General features: G+C 36.0%; 2 protein-coding genes across 2 annotated transcripts; both read left to right on the top strand.

Moving 5' to 3' along the window:
- The first annotated feature begins 3,919 nt into the window (after positions 1 to 3,919).
- On the top strand, positions 3,920 to 9,996 carry LOC148864055 (glutamate decarboxylase 1). The gene is made up of 7 exons (XM_088974836.1): positions 3,920 to 4,186; positions 4,278 to 4,482; positions 7,370 to 7,570; positions 8,397 to 8,611; positions 8,701 to 8,954; positions 9,058 to 9,110; positions 9,225 to 9,996. Exons 1-7 carry the CDS (start codon positions 4,101 to 4,103, stop codon positions 9,693 to 9,695), a joined length of 1,485 nt encoding a protein of 494 aa, XP_088830962.1. The 5' UTR covers positions 3,920 to 4,100; the 3' UTR covers positions 9,696 to 9,996.
- Positions 9,997 to 14,054: 4,058 nt separating this feature from the next.
- Positions 14,055 to 17,741, top strand: LOC148864054 (increased DNA methylation 1-like). The gene is made up of 3 exons (XM_088975914.1): positions 14,055 to 14,095; positions 14,183 to 14,258; positions 15,140 to 17,741. Exon 3 carries the CDS (start codon positions 15,446 to 15,448, stop codon positions 17,207 to 17,209), a length of 1,764 nt encoding a protein of 587 aa, XP_088832040.1. The 5' UTR covers positions 14,055 to 14,095; positions 14,183 to 14,258; positions 15,140 to 15,445; the 3' UTR covers positions 17,210 to 17,741.
- Positions 17,742 to 18,198: the final 457 nt, after the last annotated feature.

Below are 18,198 nucleotides of genomic sequence, written 5' to 3'. Positions count from 1 at the left end.
GTGGACAAATTGTGTGGACTGGATCAGTCCACACCCACAGTGGCGTTCTACAGTCCACACCACACTTTTTGATTCCATGTATCTCATATACATTTATGAATAATCTACACCAACATTTTAAAAAATGACCCGAAAACGGAATTGTTCTGGCCACCGGTATCTGGGTCAATGGTCTAACCGTTCGGTTTGAACGGATAACCCATTCTAACAAACAAATTAAAAATAAAAAATAGTATAAAACCGTTGAACATGTCAATGGGTCAACAATTCGATTGCTCGAGTCAACGGGTTGTTGACTTTTTCAACGTTTTTGGCAAAAAAACTAGGTTTGGGGTAAAACGGAACTGCTTGCTTGAACGGTTCCCGGGCCGAACGGTTCAACTATCTGGATCAACGACATTTCGAAAGCCTTACTCTACATAGTTATACATAATATCTAATTTTTGCATTTTATATGATAAATATATTGAAAGTGCATCAATGAATTAATATTGACTATTAAATATTATTTTTTATAAAAGCAATAGTAAAATAATTAAAATTTAAAAAACATATATTTTAAATATTATAAATATTTTAAGTATTATTTTGTTGATAAAATATTAAAATTAAAAAAAAATGTAAAATAATTAATATTTTATTGACAATAAATATTAAAATGTGAAACAAACAATAGGGTTTTGGTCTTTTTGGGGAAGTGTGAAGTAGCGGATCAAAAACCAAGCATGGATGGTCCCTAACCACGAGATTTTGCCGTGGATGAGAAATAGGGATGTGGAGTGTCCACAACCTACAAAACAAGTGTTAATCCCGTGGACATGAACACAACAACTAACACCCCCTAAGTGAGATTGATAGAATGTAGGCAGAATTTGTTTTGGATAACAACTTTTGCATTTTCTACATTTTTTTAGGAATATATTGAAAATAGTGGTAGTAGGTTATGGGCTTTCAACTTCTCAGAAAATGCCATGCGTTTTGCTTTCCAGAAAAATGAGAAGGCCATGTGTCTAAATGGTGGGGAACTATAGCCTGATAGTGGCTTGTGGGTTTAGCAGGAATTTCTCGAAAATTGTCATGTGTTTAGCTTTCTAGAAAATGAGAAAGCCACTTATATTTGAATGGTGATAGTGAGCTATAGACTTTAACATTTCTCAGAAAATGACATATGTCTAGATTTGAAAAAGTCAGATATGTAAATAGTGACGATTGTAACTGAAAACCTTCCTTTAATATATATATAACACCAAATACAGCCTAATGGATTCAATTCAAAATATCCAATCCATCCCATTTGTTTGCAGCTTACTGAATTAATAATATTGGTTTTGGGTTTAGTATTTCCGGGAATATCCTACTACCCTTCCAGAGCAAACGGTGTCCGAATCAGATGAACTAAAAACAAATAAAAAAACAATTTACTATTTTTATAAGGGTAAATAGATTAAATCTTCCCTGTAATTTTTAATAGTTGCCGATCCTATCCTGATTTATGCTAATAGCACTGTTTTCGCTTATTTTTGTCTGACATTGTTGCACACCCCTTCCATTAATTAAACGATAAACAGGGCTGGTTGATATTAACATCCCGATATTTTTAAATATCAAAATTGCCCTTAAAACACTAGATTTTACATTGATTGTTTTCATGACTTTCCCTGTGCTACTCACTTGACGGGCCTTTACTGCCATATTCCCGACTATCAAAAGATATAAAATCTTGTACCCACTTAGATATAAAGTGCAATGATAGAAGGGTCGGCATGGTTTTCAAATTATCATCCATGTGGATGTTTTAATTGAAAATTGCGTTCAGGTAATCAATTCTGCTTTATCCTTAACCCTTATCTTAATTACAAACGTTGGGTTGGTTAATGATTCACTGACCCGAGCGATCAAATCAATGATCCCTTCAATTCAGTCAACATTTTTAGTTATTTTTTATTTTTGTTTTTTAAAATTAAAGTAAATCATTCAATCGAACTAAATAGTCAAACTGCTAATAAGAAACTGATGGGTAGGAGTGGCAATAAGTCCAGCTCTTTACGAGCTATTCAAGCTCAACTTGATTCGGTTTTAACTGAGCTTCAAGTCAAGTTCGAGCTTAATAGAATTCGGCTTACGAGCCGGCTTGAATATATATATATATATATATTATAATAATAATATATAATAAAATTATTATAATTCTTAATTTTTTAAATATCAAATAAAAATTATTTATATATATAATTTTTTATTTGTATAAAATATTTTTCTCAAAATCAAACTCAAACTTACAAGTTTTTGACTCGCGTGGAATTCAAACTCAAGATTTTAGTTCAAACCAAATTCGAGTCTTATAGAACAGTCTCAAGCCGGGATTTCACCTAGGCCCTTTGACTTTTTCTCCCTTGCATGTAGCCTGCCTTCATCACTCACTACGTACGAGCTAAGTCTGAGTCTAAGGCTGCAAATAGTATCTGATTAGCCTTTTTCGAATTTGAATTTGATGTTATCAAGGGTTATCTGAATTTGATTCGTTTATAATAAGATTAAATATGAATCTATCCCTATTCGATCTCATATAATTCGATTTTATTCGATTTATATATATATAAATCATATTATATCTGTGAATGAAAATTTTATACTAAAAAATATATTTAATATATGCTTATATAATATTATATTTTATATAAGTAATTTTCAATTCACTTTGTTCATAAAATATAATGCTAAAGTCATTTTTAGCTCATCTAATTAATAATATATTATATTTTGGTCATTTTTTAGTTTAATTTATTTATACTATTTAATATCTTATTATAATTCGAATTCGATTTGAATTTGCTATATATACGATAAATATGTTTTGATTTGAATTTGAACATAATCAAATCAAATTTGGATATTACCTATATCTGATTCGATCCGATCCATTTGCAGCCCTATCCAAGTCGTCGTGACAACTTTTGATCGCCATCAGATAATAAGGCTGCAACTCGGGTCAAATTGGCTCGAACCCAATCCGAAAAAAAGATGGGTTGGGTCGGGTCGAGTTGATGCTCAAGTTAGAGTTAGGGTTTAAAATTGGAAACCCGACTTTACTTCAAATTGGGTTAGGGTTGACCCCTCGGGCAACACAACACAACACAATCTGAACCCGACTCTATAGTACATATCATATATAAATATATTATATATATGATATATCATACATGGATTTGTTTATATGCATGGTAGTTGTATAGCCCCCACCACATAGTATCATTTATTTCTTTTAAGATAATCACTTCACTTAATCCTAATTAGAAATATTGAAGTCTTAATTAACATATTTATGTTTTTGAATATTTTATTCTTTGTCTCATCTATGTTGTTTGCCACGTATATCTTGCTGCCCATAAAAGATTTATTATATTTCATAACACATAATAAACTATAGTCATTTCAAACTTTTTTTTCTGAATTTTATACTTGGAAGAACAAATAAAAACATCAACAAACAAATACTAATAAAATATATGATTAATATATGTAGTGAAAGTTGAATGAAGATATGAGATTAAGATGTTCTATGAGATTATAAGGGATGGGAAGAGGGTTGGTTTCGGCCCAACCCGAACCTAACTAGGATTGGCCTCAACCCGACCTAACCCGGCTTGACTTGCAACCCTATCAGATAACATATGCAAATTTTAACATAATTCATGGAGATTAAATGAACAATTATTGTGAATGAAAATTCAGAAAAAAAAAATCTTACATTTGTTTTTCTATGACCCCATAAAAAAAAATCTCACATTTGTAATTTATTTTATCAATGAAACGGCAGACGTGGGCTATTTCGGTCATTTCGCCTTTCCCGTCAGCCCGAATTAACGGAAGAGGTGTAGATGCGACGATATCAGAAAAAATAAGGGAGGGCAGTGTTATTAGCGTAACAACCCGAAACTTTCAGAAATTAACGTGGGAAAAAGTCTAAAATGTCTAATTATTGATCCAAACCAAACATGACCCCCACTCGCTCTTTATATTAAGTAGCTGCTTTTGCTCTCCCCCTCGCATTCCCAATTACAACCCAGTATCTCTCTCTCTCTCTCTCTCTGACCCAAACAATGGCTCTCTCCAAAACTGCGTCGGAGTCCGATGTCTCCGTTCATTCTACCTTCGCTTCGCGCTACGTCCGAACTTCTCTTCCCAGGTGTTTAAGCGATTCTACTCTCTCAGTTTGTCTGTCGGTGAGATGGAATTCCAGATTTGAAGGTCATAAGAACTGACGGTGGTGGATGCAGGTTCAAGATGGCAGAGAAGTCGATCCCGAAGGAAGCGGCGTACCAGATCATCAGCGACGAGCTGATGCTGGACGGGAACCCCAGGCTGAACCTAGCCTCCTTCGTGACGACATGGATGGAACCGGAGTGCGACAAGCTCATAATGGCTGGCATCAACAAGAACTATGTCGACATGGACGAGTACCCCGTCACCACCGAGCTCCAGGCAAGTCTTCTGTCCTCCTTCATCCCCCCTTCACCGGCGATCACTCCTATAGCCCTATGCTTTCTTTCTTTCTTTCTGTATAGATTACCGCCATTACCTGCTTACCAATCGGTCGGTCAGAAAATCGGATTCGACAAATCCGATTTATTCCGTTTTTCTGTGGGTGGGTCCCTCGTTACGTTGTATATCTGCCTTTAGGCCTGTATCGCGTTATATTCCGCGAACCGCAATTAACGAGTGGATCCCACTAGTCGGGCAGCTTGATGATGTTGAAGTTGCGGACCTTGTGGTTCTACACTTCTACCATGGCCTACACCTTTGGATTGGAATATCTCTCCTAGCTGGAGTTTTGATAGCGTGACGATAATTGCTACGGAGCCTTGATGCATACGGTAAAAGTAGGATGCTGGAGTTTTGATAGTGACTGTGATGGATGGTTGGGGACAGTGTTGGGAGCGATTATTGGTATTAGATCTGAATTCTAATGGACCCGCATTAAGTGCAGAATGAGGTTGTTTCCTGGTGAGGCGTGATGGAATACCGCCTGGGCCTACGGAAATACTGTAGCCCCATTGATTTTACAGTGATGAAACTTTGGGGATACCCGATTTTCTGTGTTTCGTTACGGGAAGTTTACGCTTTGCGGGACGAGATTGGCTGCTTACAAAGCGCTACCACAGGCGCGCGACAGCCCATCCTATCCGTGCATTGGGAATATCTCCGCGTGACAAGCACGGGAGATGATCCCAGTGCACGGAGGCGATGGATTGTGGGGCGCGCTTTGTCGGCAGCCTATTCGATCAGCACGCTTTGAGCCATTTTGGCTTCTTTTCAATATAATCTTTTTTTTGCAACCGTACCCCTATGGTTTAGTGAATTTTCATCTTGTGCCACATCTTTTCCTGCACTTTCCTTAAGTTAGTATTCAATCAGGTCGATTTTCATCAAAATTCAGGGTTGTAATTGGTCAACCATTTTGATATCAAGTTCTTCTGGCATCATAGATTTTTTATTTAAAAATCTACCACTTTTGCCTCTAGGTTCCCAGTTACCGGTTCAACCATGTGGTTCAAATGGATTGATCTGCAACGTCATCACAAGCATGATGAAATATTTAAAATATAAAAAATATGGTTATGAACCTAAGAACAGTTCAGGTCGAATGGCTTGACAGTTTAATTGTCTGCATCAACATTTTATTTATCAAATCAATGACATTTTTTTTGCAAAATAACTTGTCGACCTAGAAAGGTCACCGATTCCTGTAGATGGAAGTGTAGGAGAGAAAAATCAAAAGCCGAATAAATCAGTGCAGGATCTATACCCCTAAGAAAGATAGAAAAAAAAAAAAAAGACTGTAGAAGAGTAAAATCGTTGAATGCAACCATGGAAATGAATTCCATTTCAAACCCATCCAACCCTGATAGTTGCTTCCTTCTCAAACACGGAATTGAATACTCAAAATCCACTAGTTCTATATTGGACCACCAAAACAATCAAACCCCCAAATGTCTGAATTTTCTCCCTTTAAATTCTGTCCCTGATTCCATTTCTACCCTGAATTGTAGAAGTTCGATGTGTCATTTTCTGCTTTCCAATTAGTGGAACCCATGAAAAACATCTCAAACTTCGAATTTAGTGCTTCATGGGTCCCACGACGGCTGCACGGTTCAAAGAGTTGCATAAAAACTCCTTGAATATGTCTGTTAAAAAGTATGCAACTTTATTTTATTTTTGTCATTTCACGGTTGGCCCCCTAATAGACCAAAGTTTCCAAGTGGAAACTCGGCAAAGCTTAGGACCACAACTCTTCTTCTTCTTCTAGGTAAAATTTTGCTACTTTATCTTTGAACCAAAGCAAACGGATAACATGTACAAGGTAACTTATCCATACTTTGTATGGTTTTGAGCAACTGGTGGGCCAAATAATATAACCAGACATAGTCACATAGACCACTCAATATGCTCCAAAATGTCCCTATACCCATTATACTATACTTGTAAATTCAGTAATTCCGGTACTCATGCACTTGAATTGGCATAGAATGAAAGTAATTAGAATATTCTAGTTCTACATTTTATTCTATGATTCAATTCTGTCCTTAATTTTAATTCTACCTGACCCAAAACACATTTCTTTGAAATTTATAGCTTTGTCTTCAAATAAATGGTTTTTCAGCAGCTGGTAAGCCAAATATTATAATGAGACACTGACCACTCAATTTGCTACAAAGCACTGACACGTCAGAATCAGCACAAAATAGGGTAATTATAATATTCCAGTTTTGTACTTTTCACCGCCATGACATGATCCAATAATCTAAAGATGTATCATATTATGATATATGGGGTAATTAAAATATATCATACTATATCATAGTATAGTGTATTTATCAACTATATTTTGGGTGGTTCAGAGTTTGGAAAGAGTAAATATGTAGAGTGTAAAATCTTATATTTTATATGTATTTGCACTGTATATATTTGTATTTGTACTTATTTCAAACACAGCTTAATGTGCAAAAGATTATAATTGGGCATTGACCACTCAATGTGCTCCAAAATGCCCTTATACTTTTTTCACTGTAATTTTAGATGTTAGACTTAAATAAAGAGTTTGATTGTTTCAAAAGAACCGGTCTCAGACAGGAGAATGGAAAAGGAAGGAAAGAATAAAAGTCAAGGTTACTCCATTGGAGCACTTAGAATTTGATTTTAATATTTAAGCCAATGAGAAAATAACGTAGAAGATGGATGTCTTCACCATTAGAGTACTTTTAATAAAATAAGAGAAAAAGTCTACTATACTCAAACTTGTTTAATTGGTCTTTTCTCCTTTGCTTTGCTTTCTTTCTTTTTCTTTTTCTTTTTTTCTTTTTTTCTGCAGAACCGGTGCGTGAACATGATTGCACATTTGTTCAACGCTCCACTCGGAGAATCAGAGGCTGCCGTCGGAGTAGGGACTGTGGGGTCGTCGGAGGCGATTATGTTGGCCGGACTGGCATTCAAGAGGAAGTGGCAGAACAAGAGGAAGGCCGAGGGTAAACCCTGTGACAGTCCCAACATCGTTACGGGTGCTAATGTTCAGGTATGTGAATTGGGTTCGCCCAGTAAATTATAAAATGGGCGAAGAAGCCCGATCCAAATATTACACATTGTGCAGTGTGGTAGAAGTATTGGTCTATTACTCATCAAGTCATCATATTGAAAGTAGGTTTTTGCTTGAAGATTGGGTTAGGGTTAGGGTTGACAAATATGAATCCCACTTGACTTGGGGTTTAAGGCTGAGAGGTCAACCCATTTAACCCAATCCAACCAGTATATTTATTTAATGGGTCCACTATCACACCGAAAAGACATGACATTAGAAAAACTTGGTTTGACATTAGAAAAACTTGTAACCAATCAACCAGCATCATAAAAGTGATAACCAATCAGGTGGGTTGTCATCAAAATTCATGGGTTTGATTGGTCAAAGTTCTTCTGCCATCATAATTTTATGGCATCATAGATACCGTCTTTTATATACACATTACTACACAAGTATGTGTGTATATGCATCAACAGTTTTGCGTTTGGAGATCAAGAATTTATTAGTGTAATATAAGTATGATATTCCTAAGCACCATACTGATCAGAAGTTTTTCAGATATCATATCTTTACGATATCATAGCCTAACCCAATTGTCTAATCTTAAGTTGAGAAGTGAGAACATTTTCCTAAAGCAATAGGAGTTCAAGAAAATGGCCCAACATGAGCCCAACCCAACCCAATGACATTTGCTGATTCACAACTTTGGTTTGGGTTAGGGCTGACTTCAACCAAACCTAACTAGGCCCAACTTGCATCCTTAGGTTAGGTCATGGCTTAACATCATTCACAATGACAATCTCTTGATGACTATGATGTACAGGTCTGTTGGGAGAAATTTGCAAGGTACTTTGAGGTTGAGTTGAAGGAGGTAAAACTGAGGGAAGGCTACTATGTGATGGACCCTGAGAAAGCAGTTGAGATGGTTGATGAGAACACCATCTGTGTCGCTGCAATCCTCGGTTCCACCCTCAATGGTGAATTTGAGGATGTTAAGCGTTTGAATGACCTATTGATAGAGAAGAACAAGGAAACAGGGTATGTTTGGCACTTGTAGTGTGTATGTTTGTCAAATGAAGAATCTTCCTCTACAGCGATTTAATCTCGATTTTATGACTATTTTGCAGATGGGAAACTCCTATTCATGTTGATGCTGCCAGTGGTGGATTCATTGCACCATTCATCTACCCAGACCTAGAGTGGGACTTCCGCTTGCCACTGGTGAAGAGTATCAATGTCAGTGGCCACAAGTATGGTCTTGTCTATGCTGGGATTGGGTGGGTCATCTGGAGGAGCAAAGAAGATTTGCCTGAAGAACTCATCTTCCACATCAACTATCTTGGAGCTGATCAGCCCACCTTTACCCTCAACTTCTCTAAAGGTAATCACAGAAAAATTCTACCATAACCATGAACAAAGATGATCACAAGGGGGTTCATGCCAGAATAAGTCATTGACTACTGTATTTTATGAAATTACTACAGGTTCTAGTCAAGTAATTGCTCAATACTACCAGCTAATTCGCTTGGGCTATGAGGTGAGTTCATTAAGGAAATCCACCAAGAGATTTTATTGGAATTATTGTCAAATAGATCTACCAAGTTGGTGCATTATAAGAAAAGAAACTAATAATTCTTGGGTTATCTCTCAGGGCTATAGGAACATTATGGAGAATTGCAGAGAAAATACAATGGTTCTCAAGGAAGGATTAGAGAAGACAGAGCGTTTCAACATTGTGTCCAAGGACGAAGGAGTCCCCTTGGTGGCATTCTCACTCAAGGACAGTAGCCATTACACTGAGTTCCAAGTGTCGGACATGTTGCGCCGATTCGGATGGATTGTGCCAGCCTATACCATGCCACCTGATGCTCAGAATATAACAGTGCTCCGTGTTGTTATAAGGGAGGATTTCTCTCGAACTCTTGCTGAGAGACTTGTCCATGACATCCAAAAGGTCCTTCATGACCTCGACACCCTCCCTGCAAAGATCTCTGCGAAGCTAGCACTCAATGGTGAAGAGGGTATTCTTCCCCGCAAGAAGAGTGCCATTGAGACCCAGAGAGAGATCACTACAGCATGGAGGAAGTTTGTGATGGCCAGGAAGACCAATGGTGTTTGTTAAGAATTTGGATTTGAAGCCATCACGAGAGACACTACTGCTAAGTTTTTGTTTTTTTCCATTTTCCTTCTTTCTTTTACTTTCGTCCCACATCAAGCACTTTTCCTCGAACTGAAGCCGTTATTATATGAGGGTGGCGTTCGGTAATCTGAACTCTGAAGTCTAGAAAGCAGAAAAACTTCTGAAAAAACTCTATAAATATTCAGAGGAAGTTTTGTTTTTCTGCTTTTGCGGACATCTGAATGTAATGGAGTTGTTTGCTAATCTGAATGTTACGAGGTCTGAAAATTTTGCATTTTACAAATTTATCTCTCAAGTTCACTGCTTTCAAAACCGGACCGGACTGGACCGTTGGGCCGGAAAAACTGCCTGACCGGTTCCATTTTCCTCCAAAACCGTTTTTTCCCCAAAACCGTTGATTTTGGTCAGTAAACCGCTGAACTGGCTGGTTAATCATTCGAACGGTTTTGACCGTTTTTCAAATTTTTAATTTTTTTTTTATTTTTTTATTAGAATGGGCTGGCCATTTGGGTCGAATGGTCGGACCGTTCGAACCAGTAACTGGACCCCTGACTGGTTTGGTCACTGATTCGTTTTTAAAAATCATGCTCAAGTTGTCACTTAAATAATAATAAATAAAAATATTAAAACATTATAACATTGGAGAGAATGTTATAAAATAAGAAAAAGTATAAAATGTTAAAAAATAAATAATATTAAAAGAATAACATGATAAAATAAGAATAAAAAAGATTAAAAATCATTTTAAACAATAAAATAATAGAAAATTGTAAAAGCAATAAAAGCATTAGTAAAAATTAAACAATAGTTTAATGTAAAACAAATAGCAACCAGCTACTCACGCATAAAATACTAAAAACAATCAAAGTTTATATTATTAAACTAATATGATTAAAATGTTGCAATTATTGTAATAAATAATTAAAACATTATAAAATAATTAAATGTGATTAAAATTAGATGGTCTTAACAATTACTATGGGTGTGACAGCGTTGCAATGGGGACGGTTTACCTAGTGTGAACACAAAACGGTAATGTACAACAATAGAGGTGAAAGATTGTAATGGGTTTGGTTTCAGACCAATTTAAAAAGGAACAAAGGTTCCAAGACAGTGATGAAGCCAAATCAGTTGATATAATAATCACAATCGAAGCAAGTGTGCGTTGGGGTTTATTCCTCTGCAGCACAAATTACAGGGTGATGGATTCTTGGTTCTGTTAAACGATGTTTGTGATGAGATGCAAAGTTCCTCTGCAACACAGTTCAGGTGGTCTCTGTTTTTTGGTTAGATGTTCATCCTCGTGATAGAAGCTCTTCCCAATAGGTGTGGTGATTGTTTGTAGCGGTAGAGAAACGAGGAAACAATGTGGGAAAAGAAGAAGTATAGACATTAGAGAGATGAAAAATGTGAACTGTTGGTGGCGATGATTTTAATTCATTGATTCAGTGAAGACGGTGGAGAGAGAGGGGAGGGGGGGGGGAGAAGAACATTTTAGTTTTATTTTATTTTGTTTAATGTTTTAATTTACCTTATTTATACTTCAAACAAAACAAATTAAATTTTGAAACAAAAATAAGTCAAAATTAACATTCAAATCATTTGCATCGTCATAGTTTTACATCAGTGCAAATTTATTTGTATTACAACCAAATACAATCTAAAAGGATTTCGAAGGACCACCGAACTATCCCGAAACACCCCGGAAAGCAAAAAAAAAATTCAGTGTTCGGAGGTTGATTCAATACTACTGGACACCACTTAAGTTCGACATGCACTATCAAAAGCCTTTTACAAAATTAAGCAACGTTCTTCATCTCTGCACTATCCAAAACAAAAATGATCTTAAAACAATATATTGAAAAACATTTGCAACGTCTTAGTCAAAAGCAAAAAGAAGCAGAGATCTTGTATGCAACTTATTCAACAGACGCAGACCTCTAGTATTGTCCTGTATAATGGCCTATTTGATTCACGGGAATAGGGGTCTAGAATCCGATCAATATTTGGTTGGGTGGAATTAGAATCTCATTTTTATTCTTGGTGGAATGACATCTCCCCATTTGAGGGAATGGCCATTCCCTCCCTCTACTTTAAGAGTTAAATCTCATTCCAGCTGATTTCAATTTCTGTTTGAATCAAACAAATTATGAGAATAGACCATTCTGATTCCAATTCTGAGGGACTGTGGTTCCAATTCCAATTCAGATTCTGACTGCGAACCAAATGGTCCCTAAAAGAGTTTCTCTATTTTGGTCATAAACTATCAATCCCATTTAAAAGCTTAGTGATGTTCACTGCATGCCAATTATTTCTTAGTCTTGAATCTATTCTCAAAAATAGAGTTTGAAAATGGAGAAGGATTTCTTCTTGGGGTGCAAATGGATCGGATGATCTGATCAAATAGAGTTTAAAAATGAAAAAGGGTTTCTTTTTGGGGTGCAAATGGATCAGATGATCTGATCTAATCCAAGAAGATTATTTATATTGTATTTTTATAAATTTATTATATTATTTATTTTTATAAAAAACATGTATATATATATATGATCAAAATAGTTGAAAAGATACTTGCATTTTTTTGTGTTTATTTAAATTTGTTATATTTTATTTTTCTTTTAATAATTTGTTTATTTTTAAAAAAATAGAACATATCGGATTAGATCTGAAGATCCAACTGTCCCATCGAATTCAAATTCAAATCTACGTTTATGATATTTGATTGGATCAGATCTCCCCTTAACAGTGTCAAATCGGATTCGGATATACTAATCCGTTTGCATCCCTAATTTCTTCTTGGTGGGAATAGGAATGTTTTATTATAAGTTTCCAAAAAACAAAAGAACATAAAAAGTTGGGTTGGGTGCAACTTGGGTGGATCCAACTCAAGCTCGGATCGATCCAGCCTGCAATCTTACAAAAGTTGTACTTGGATTTCTGGTCCTTTGCTGTAGGCTTGGGCCCAAAAGTTCAGATTTTTCAATTTTTAGGTTGGGCTCGGGCCTTGTCCTTAGTTAGCCCAAATCTGGCCCTAGCCTGACCTGACCTTATTCCATTCCAAGCTTGAGCACAAACCCAAATTTTAGGTAGGGCTGATTTTCAAAAGCATGATTCGAATTTAAATTCGAATGTATTATCAGATATCTGTCTCGATTAGAATTATATTTATATTATGTAATATAAATAATATATATTATTTATATAATATAATAATGTGTAAATAATATATAGAATAGACATATATAATATCTAAATAATATAATATTTCATAATTAACGGATCGGATAAGTCAATATCCGAATTCATCTATTAAGTTAATTGATGGCTTTTTCGACCCAATCTAATTTGTTAGGATCAAGAGGGATATCAGAGTCCACCTCTTAACAGATCAGTATCGAATTTGAGTCGGATCTGGTCCAACTTATTTGCTGCCCTAATTTTAGGCCCAATTCTTAGGATTGGGCTAAAACGTGGTCCATCGTGCTTGTCTTGCACCCCTAAACGTGGATGAGTTTAATTAGTTGCGAGTGAACTTAAAAATAGTCTTATATTTAATTTTTTCAAATTAAGAAAAACAAAATTCTAAGAGTTGGGAAGCAAACGAGTAATCTAATGTAGACAATTGCGTTTTATAGAATAGAATTTATAGATTATAAGTTATTATTACGAGAAAAAATAAGTATTAAAATTGAGGTATTTGGGAAAAAAAAACAAAACGTATCCTGACTAGAACGTAATCGGGCATTTTAGAATCGGATTCAATCCAATATTCGGGAATTCAGATTGGATTTGGATTAATCCGACTCCGTTCTATTATCGTTAAAATAAAGAAAAATAAAAAATATTTTTAAATTGATGCATATATATAAAAGATGTACATAAATACAAAATATCATATCATAATGTCTATATATCTAATATTATTACTTATAATTGAACTCTGATTTTTTATCAGATCAGATGGGTTATATCTGCATGACTGCATCTGATCTGATTAATGAACGGATGCAGGTTTTAACTTATAAGTTTTGACATCCAAATCGGATAACGGATTCGGGCCCACACCATGTATACGGAGCATTGTCATATTCACTCGCGATTGGTTACGTAGGCGGTAGGCCGTTAGACACAGCGTGGCGAGCAACAAATCCCGAAATCCGGGCTCTTCAAAACGTCTAACGTGAGGATGCGAACCAACCATGATGCGCCACAAATGCATGTTATATGGGACCCACAAGTACACAGTTGACGTGGCGTATTGTGATTGATCCAATATTACTCGTATAATTGTAGACAATTCGAACCTGAAATGGTTTACTCGGAAAAGGTCTCTACTCTCTACTCGTTCAATCGAACAAACAACCCAGCCAAATTGGAAAAAGGTTTCCTAAAATCCAACCGACTCCCCTCTTCATATCCGTCTCCAAATTGGAAACCCAGAATAACAGTTTCAATTTCTTGTTGTTCAGTATATGATACAAGGAATGAGATGCTATCCGCTCGCAGAAAAGAAGAAGAAGATCAAAAGTTTTTCGTCACGTTTCTGTAAGTTTTAAATTAAATTATATGTTCTCTTCTAATGAAATAATCATCTTTTCTTATTTAGTTCCAATTAATATTTGCATCCGGGGAAATTATTCGGATCATTCTGTTTTTCTTATTTGTTTTCGATTAATTACTTGCTGTTTTTTACAAAAAAAAAAATACTATCTTTATTTGCTTGATGGTTTAGGGAGAAACTTAATTCATCGGTTATTATTCTGTATTAGTTATGCACTGATATTGTTTGTGGAAATTTCCGTTAGATTATGCATTGATGGTTTGAGTTTTTCAAATGCATGGCCTATGTTACCGAAAAGAAAACACTTATAATCGTAGTAGAAGCTATGAAACTCAGATTCTCTCTCCCCCCTCTAATCATCATCACTATCAGTAGATAGTGTGAGATGGTGTGTTTGAATGTCTTTAACATCAGGATCTTCTGAAAGCAAAAGTCAGATTAATAGCGCTATTAATCTGTTCAAGCTCAAAAAGTTTGGGTCAATCCATGCCATTTTTTCAGCTCAAAAAGTCAGATTAATAGCGCTATTAGAACAGTATGTTTATTAGTTTTAAACATAGTGCTGACAAAGAAACATATAGAAAAGAATTTATGTATGTGTATTGTTTTCTATTTTTGTACATGTAAATGCATGCATTTTTTATCCAAGTTAATGTTTAATTTGGACTAAGCACTCAAATTGATTCAATTATTTTTGTTTATTACTCTTTCTTTGATTTCGTATCTTTTATAATGTAAATAATAGAAGATTGAGATCATTCCTCTCTGGCTCTCTGCCTTATCTTCTCTTTCTTTTCTTCATTTGATTTTTCTGTATATTTTTTATGTCATACATGCTAATCAGGATTCAACTTATAATGCCTAGGTTAACAGACAACACGAGGCCCTATCAAGTCAATTAGATAGACCAATTAAGTGAACAAATCTTGTAGCCAAGGTTGGCTGAAAAATGGATTCAGTTGTTATTAAGGTGATTGAAGAACCAGAGTACTGTCCTCAGGCTGTGATTGATTGGTGCAAGCTTGGAGTAGACGAGATGAAGAAGAATAAGCATCTAGGTGTCAAAGCAAGGAAACATCTTTGATCTTTCAGCTGTTGGTTAGCTCCAAAGAAAAGCAAATTTGAGATGTGCTAGTCTTCTCCTGCAGGGAAGTGTTATTATTCACTTAAAATGTCTTGCAAAGGCTGCATTGAAGAAGGCTATCTTTATAGAAGTGCCCTTCAGAATTCTAAGGCCCAGTTGAATTCCCATATGAAAGATGGAAAAGAAGAGGTTGTTCCAGTTTTGGGATGTAGAGAGCATACACATACACAGGATGGTGATAATGGCTACATAGATTCTGCCAAACAGATCAAAGGGGAGATTTCTGGTGCTATTATCGAACAACATGAAGAGAATGTAGATGTTGAAATCACGGAGGGAGCTAATGAGACTGCATGTGACAGTTCTAATGCACCATTGAATGCCCATTTAAAGATCGAAGAAGACAAAATTACTGTTTTGGGGTCTCTCTCTAGAAAGCGCAGCCTCAAGCCAGCTGAAGAGAACAATGTAGATTCTGTCAAGGTGAAGAAAATCAAAACTTTTAAAGGCTCTCAAAAGAAAAGGAGAGAAGACTTTGATGTGAAACGTCCAAAGAAATCTAGTACAGTGCGGTCAAACAAAGGAGCACAAGCAATTGTAGTACCTCGACGCTATCCTCCAACTAATCTATCCATGCTGGTGGACAAGGGGGTGGTATTGTCGAATGCTATGGTTTATTTTATTAATAGAAAGGATGGCCGTAGGATGGCTGAAGGGAGTGCAACACGTGATGGGATTAGATGTCATTGCTGCAACAAGCTGTTTACACTTAGTGCCTTTGAAGCTCATGCTGGTAGTACCTTTCGGAGACCAGCTGCCTGCATATTTTTGGAAGATGGAAGGTCTTTACTAGATTGCCAGATTCAGATGTTAACAGAAGAAAATAAGATGATGAATTTCATTCAAGGTCCAAATGAGAGAACCCAAAGGAACCAAACCTGTGAAGACAGTGATAATATATGCTCCGTTTGTCACTATGGTGGTATGCTACTGCTGTGTGATGGATGTCCCTCTGCATTCCATTTGAGTTGCCTTGGCTTAAACCATCTACCAGAAGGAAAATGGTTTTGCTTCTCTTGTAAATGTAGAGTATGTGGTCAATGTGGAAACAAAGGAGATATCGAACTATCTAGAGAAATGACTATTTGCTGTGATCAATGCAGGCACGAATTTCATAAGGAATGCTTAAGCATGGAAAGAAAGGTAGTGAGAGGCAATTGGTTCTGTAATGGAAAATGCCAACAGATATTCTTAGATATCCACAAGCTTTTAAGAAAACCAATTCCATTGGGTGTGGATAATCTGACTTGGACCATATTGAAATCCATGGAAGAGGACCATGCTGGATTCATGACTGAGCAACATAAGAAGCTAAATATTGCACTTGCTGTGATGCATGAATCTTTTGAGTCTATTGTAGAACCTCGCACTCACAGGGATCTTATGGAGGACGTTATTTTTAGTAGGGGATCAAAATTAAAGCGTTTGGACTTTAGGGGATTTTACACTGTACTACTGGAAAGAGGGGATCAAGTGGTTTCTGTAGCTCTTGTCAGAGTCCATGATGAAAAAGTGGCAGAAGTACCCCTTGTTGCTACCCGACTTGCATTTCGACGTCTTGGGATGTGTCACCTCCTCATGAATGAGCTTGAGAACAAACTCATGGAGTTAGGGATAGAAAGGTTAGTTTTGACTGCAGCTCCTCAGGTTGTACATACATGGACTACGTCATTTGGGTTTTCTACAATGACGGAGTTGGATAGACTGAATTTGCTAGAGTACACCTTTTTGTATTTCCAAGAATGTATCATGTGTCAAAAGTTTTTGACAAAGACAGTGATATCAATATAGATTGGTGAAGAATTTCTTTTCGGTTTTTTTTATGGAAAAACTTGTGGGTCTGTTATTAAAAACAAGCATTATAGTGTTATCAATTGCAGCTTGAGAACAGACTTTTGGAGTTAGGGATAGAAAGGTTAGATTTGACTGCAGATCCTCAGGTTGTACATACATGGACTATGCCATTTGGGTTTTCTACAAAGACAGAGTTGGATAGACTGAATTTTCTAGAATACACCTTTTTGGGTTTCCATGATTCTATGATAGTATCATGTGCCAGAAGTTTTGACGAAGATAGTGATATCAATGTAGATTGGTGAAGAATTTTCTTTCTTTCCTTCTTTTTTTTTTTTTTTTTGGATGGGAGAGCTTGTGGATCTGTTATTAAAATCAAGCATTGTAATGTTATCAATTGGAGGTTTTTTTTGGTAAGAAGAGGGAAATAACTTGGCCTTTTTGTAAGGTTATGAGGCTCAAATCTCATTTTATATGTAAAACTTTCTCAAAGTTTCAAAGAGTGTAAAGTTCTATACAGCCTTAAGTATTAATGTCGTGTTCCTCTCTTTCAGCCACTTGAAGGTGTGATATTCCAATCAAGACCGGCAATCAGATATGATTTCTTCTTGATTGCGTTCCTCTTAAGTACCCCTGTTTATACCAGTTCCTGTCCTTCTCTCCTCCCACAAAATCATTTGATTTTTTCTCGCCAAAATTACCCATTAAAAGATGGCCATGATGGTGGATAGATACTGAGATGAATGTGTGAAGCACATGTATGTTACTGCTTGTGAGATTCTTCTATCATGTAAACAGTTGTGGTCCAAACCATATGTATAAACTGATCAAATCATATATACAAAACCCGATTGAAATGAACCCATTATTACCAAGGAAACTGTGTAGGTATGCAAGAAACAATTAAATCCTAAAGACTCACCTTGATTCTTGATCAGTCCAAAAATCCATGGGTAAATTACTTGAACCTTCTCTGTCTTTTCTGA

The sequence above is a fragment of the Nelumbo lutea genome, chromosome 3, assembly GCF_056320005.1.
Source record: "Nelumbo lutea isolate HS-2025 chromosome 3, American lotus-T2T, whole genome shotgun sequence".
Taxonomy (NCBI): domain Eukaryota; kingdom Viridiplantae; phylum Streptophyta; class Magnoliopsida; order Proteales; family Nelumbonaceae; genus Nelumbo; species Nelumbo lutea.
This window is presented reverse-complemented; position numbering and strand designations above follow the sequence as displayed.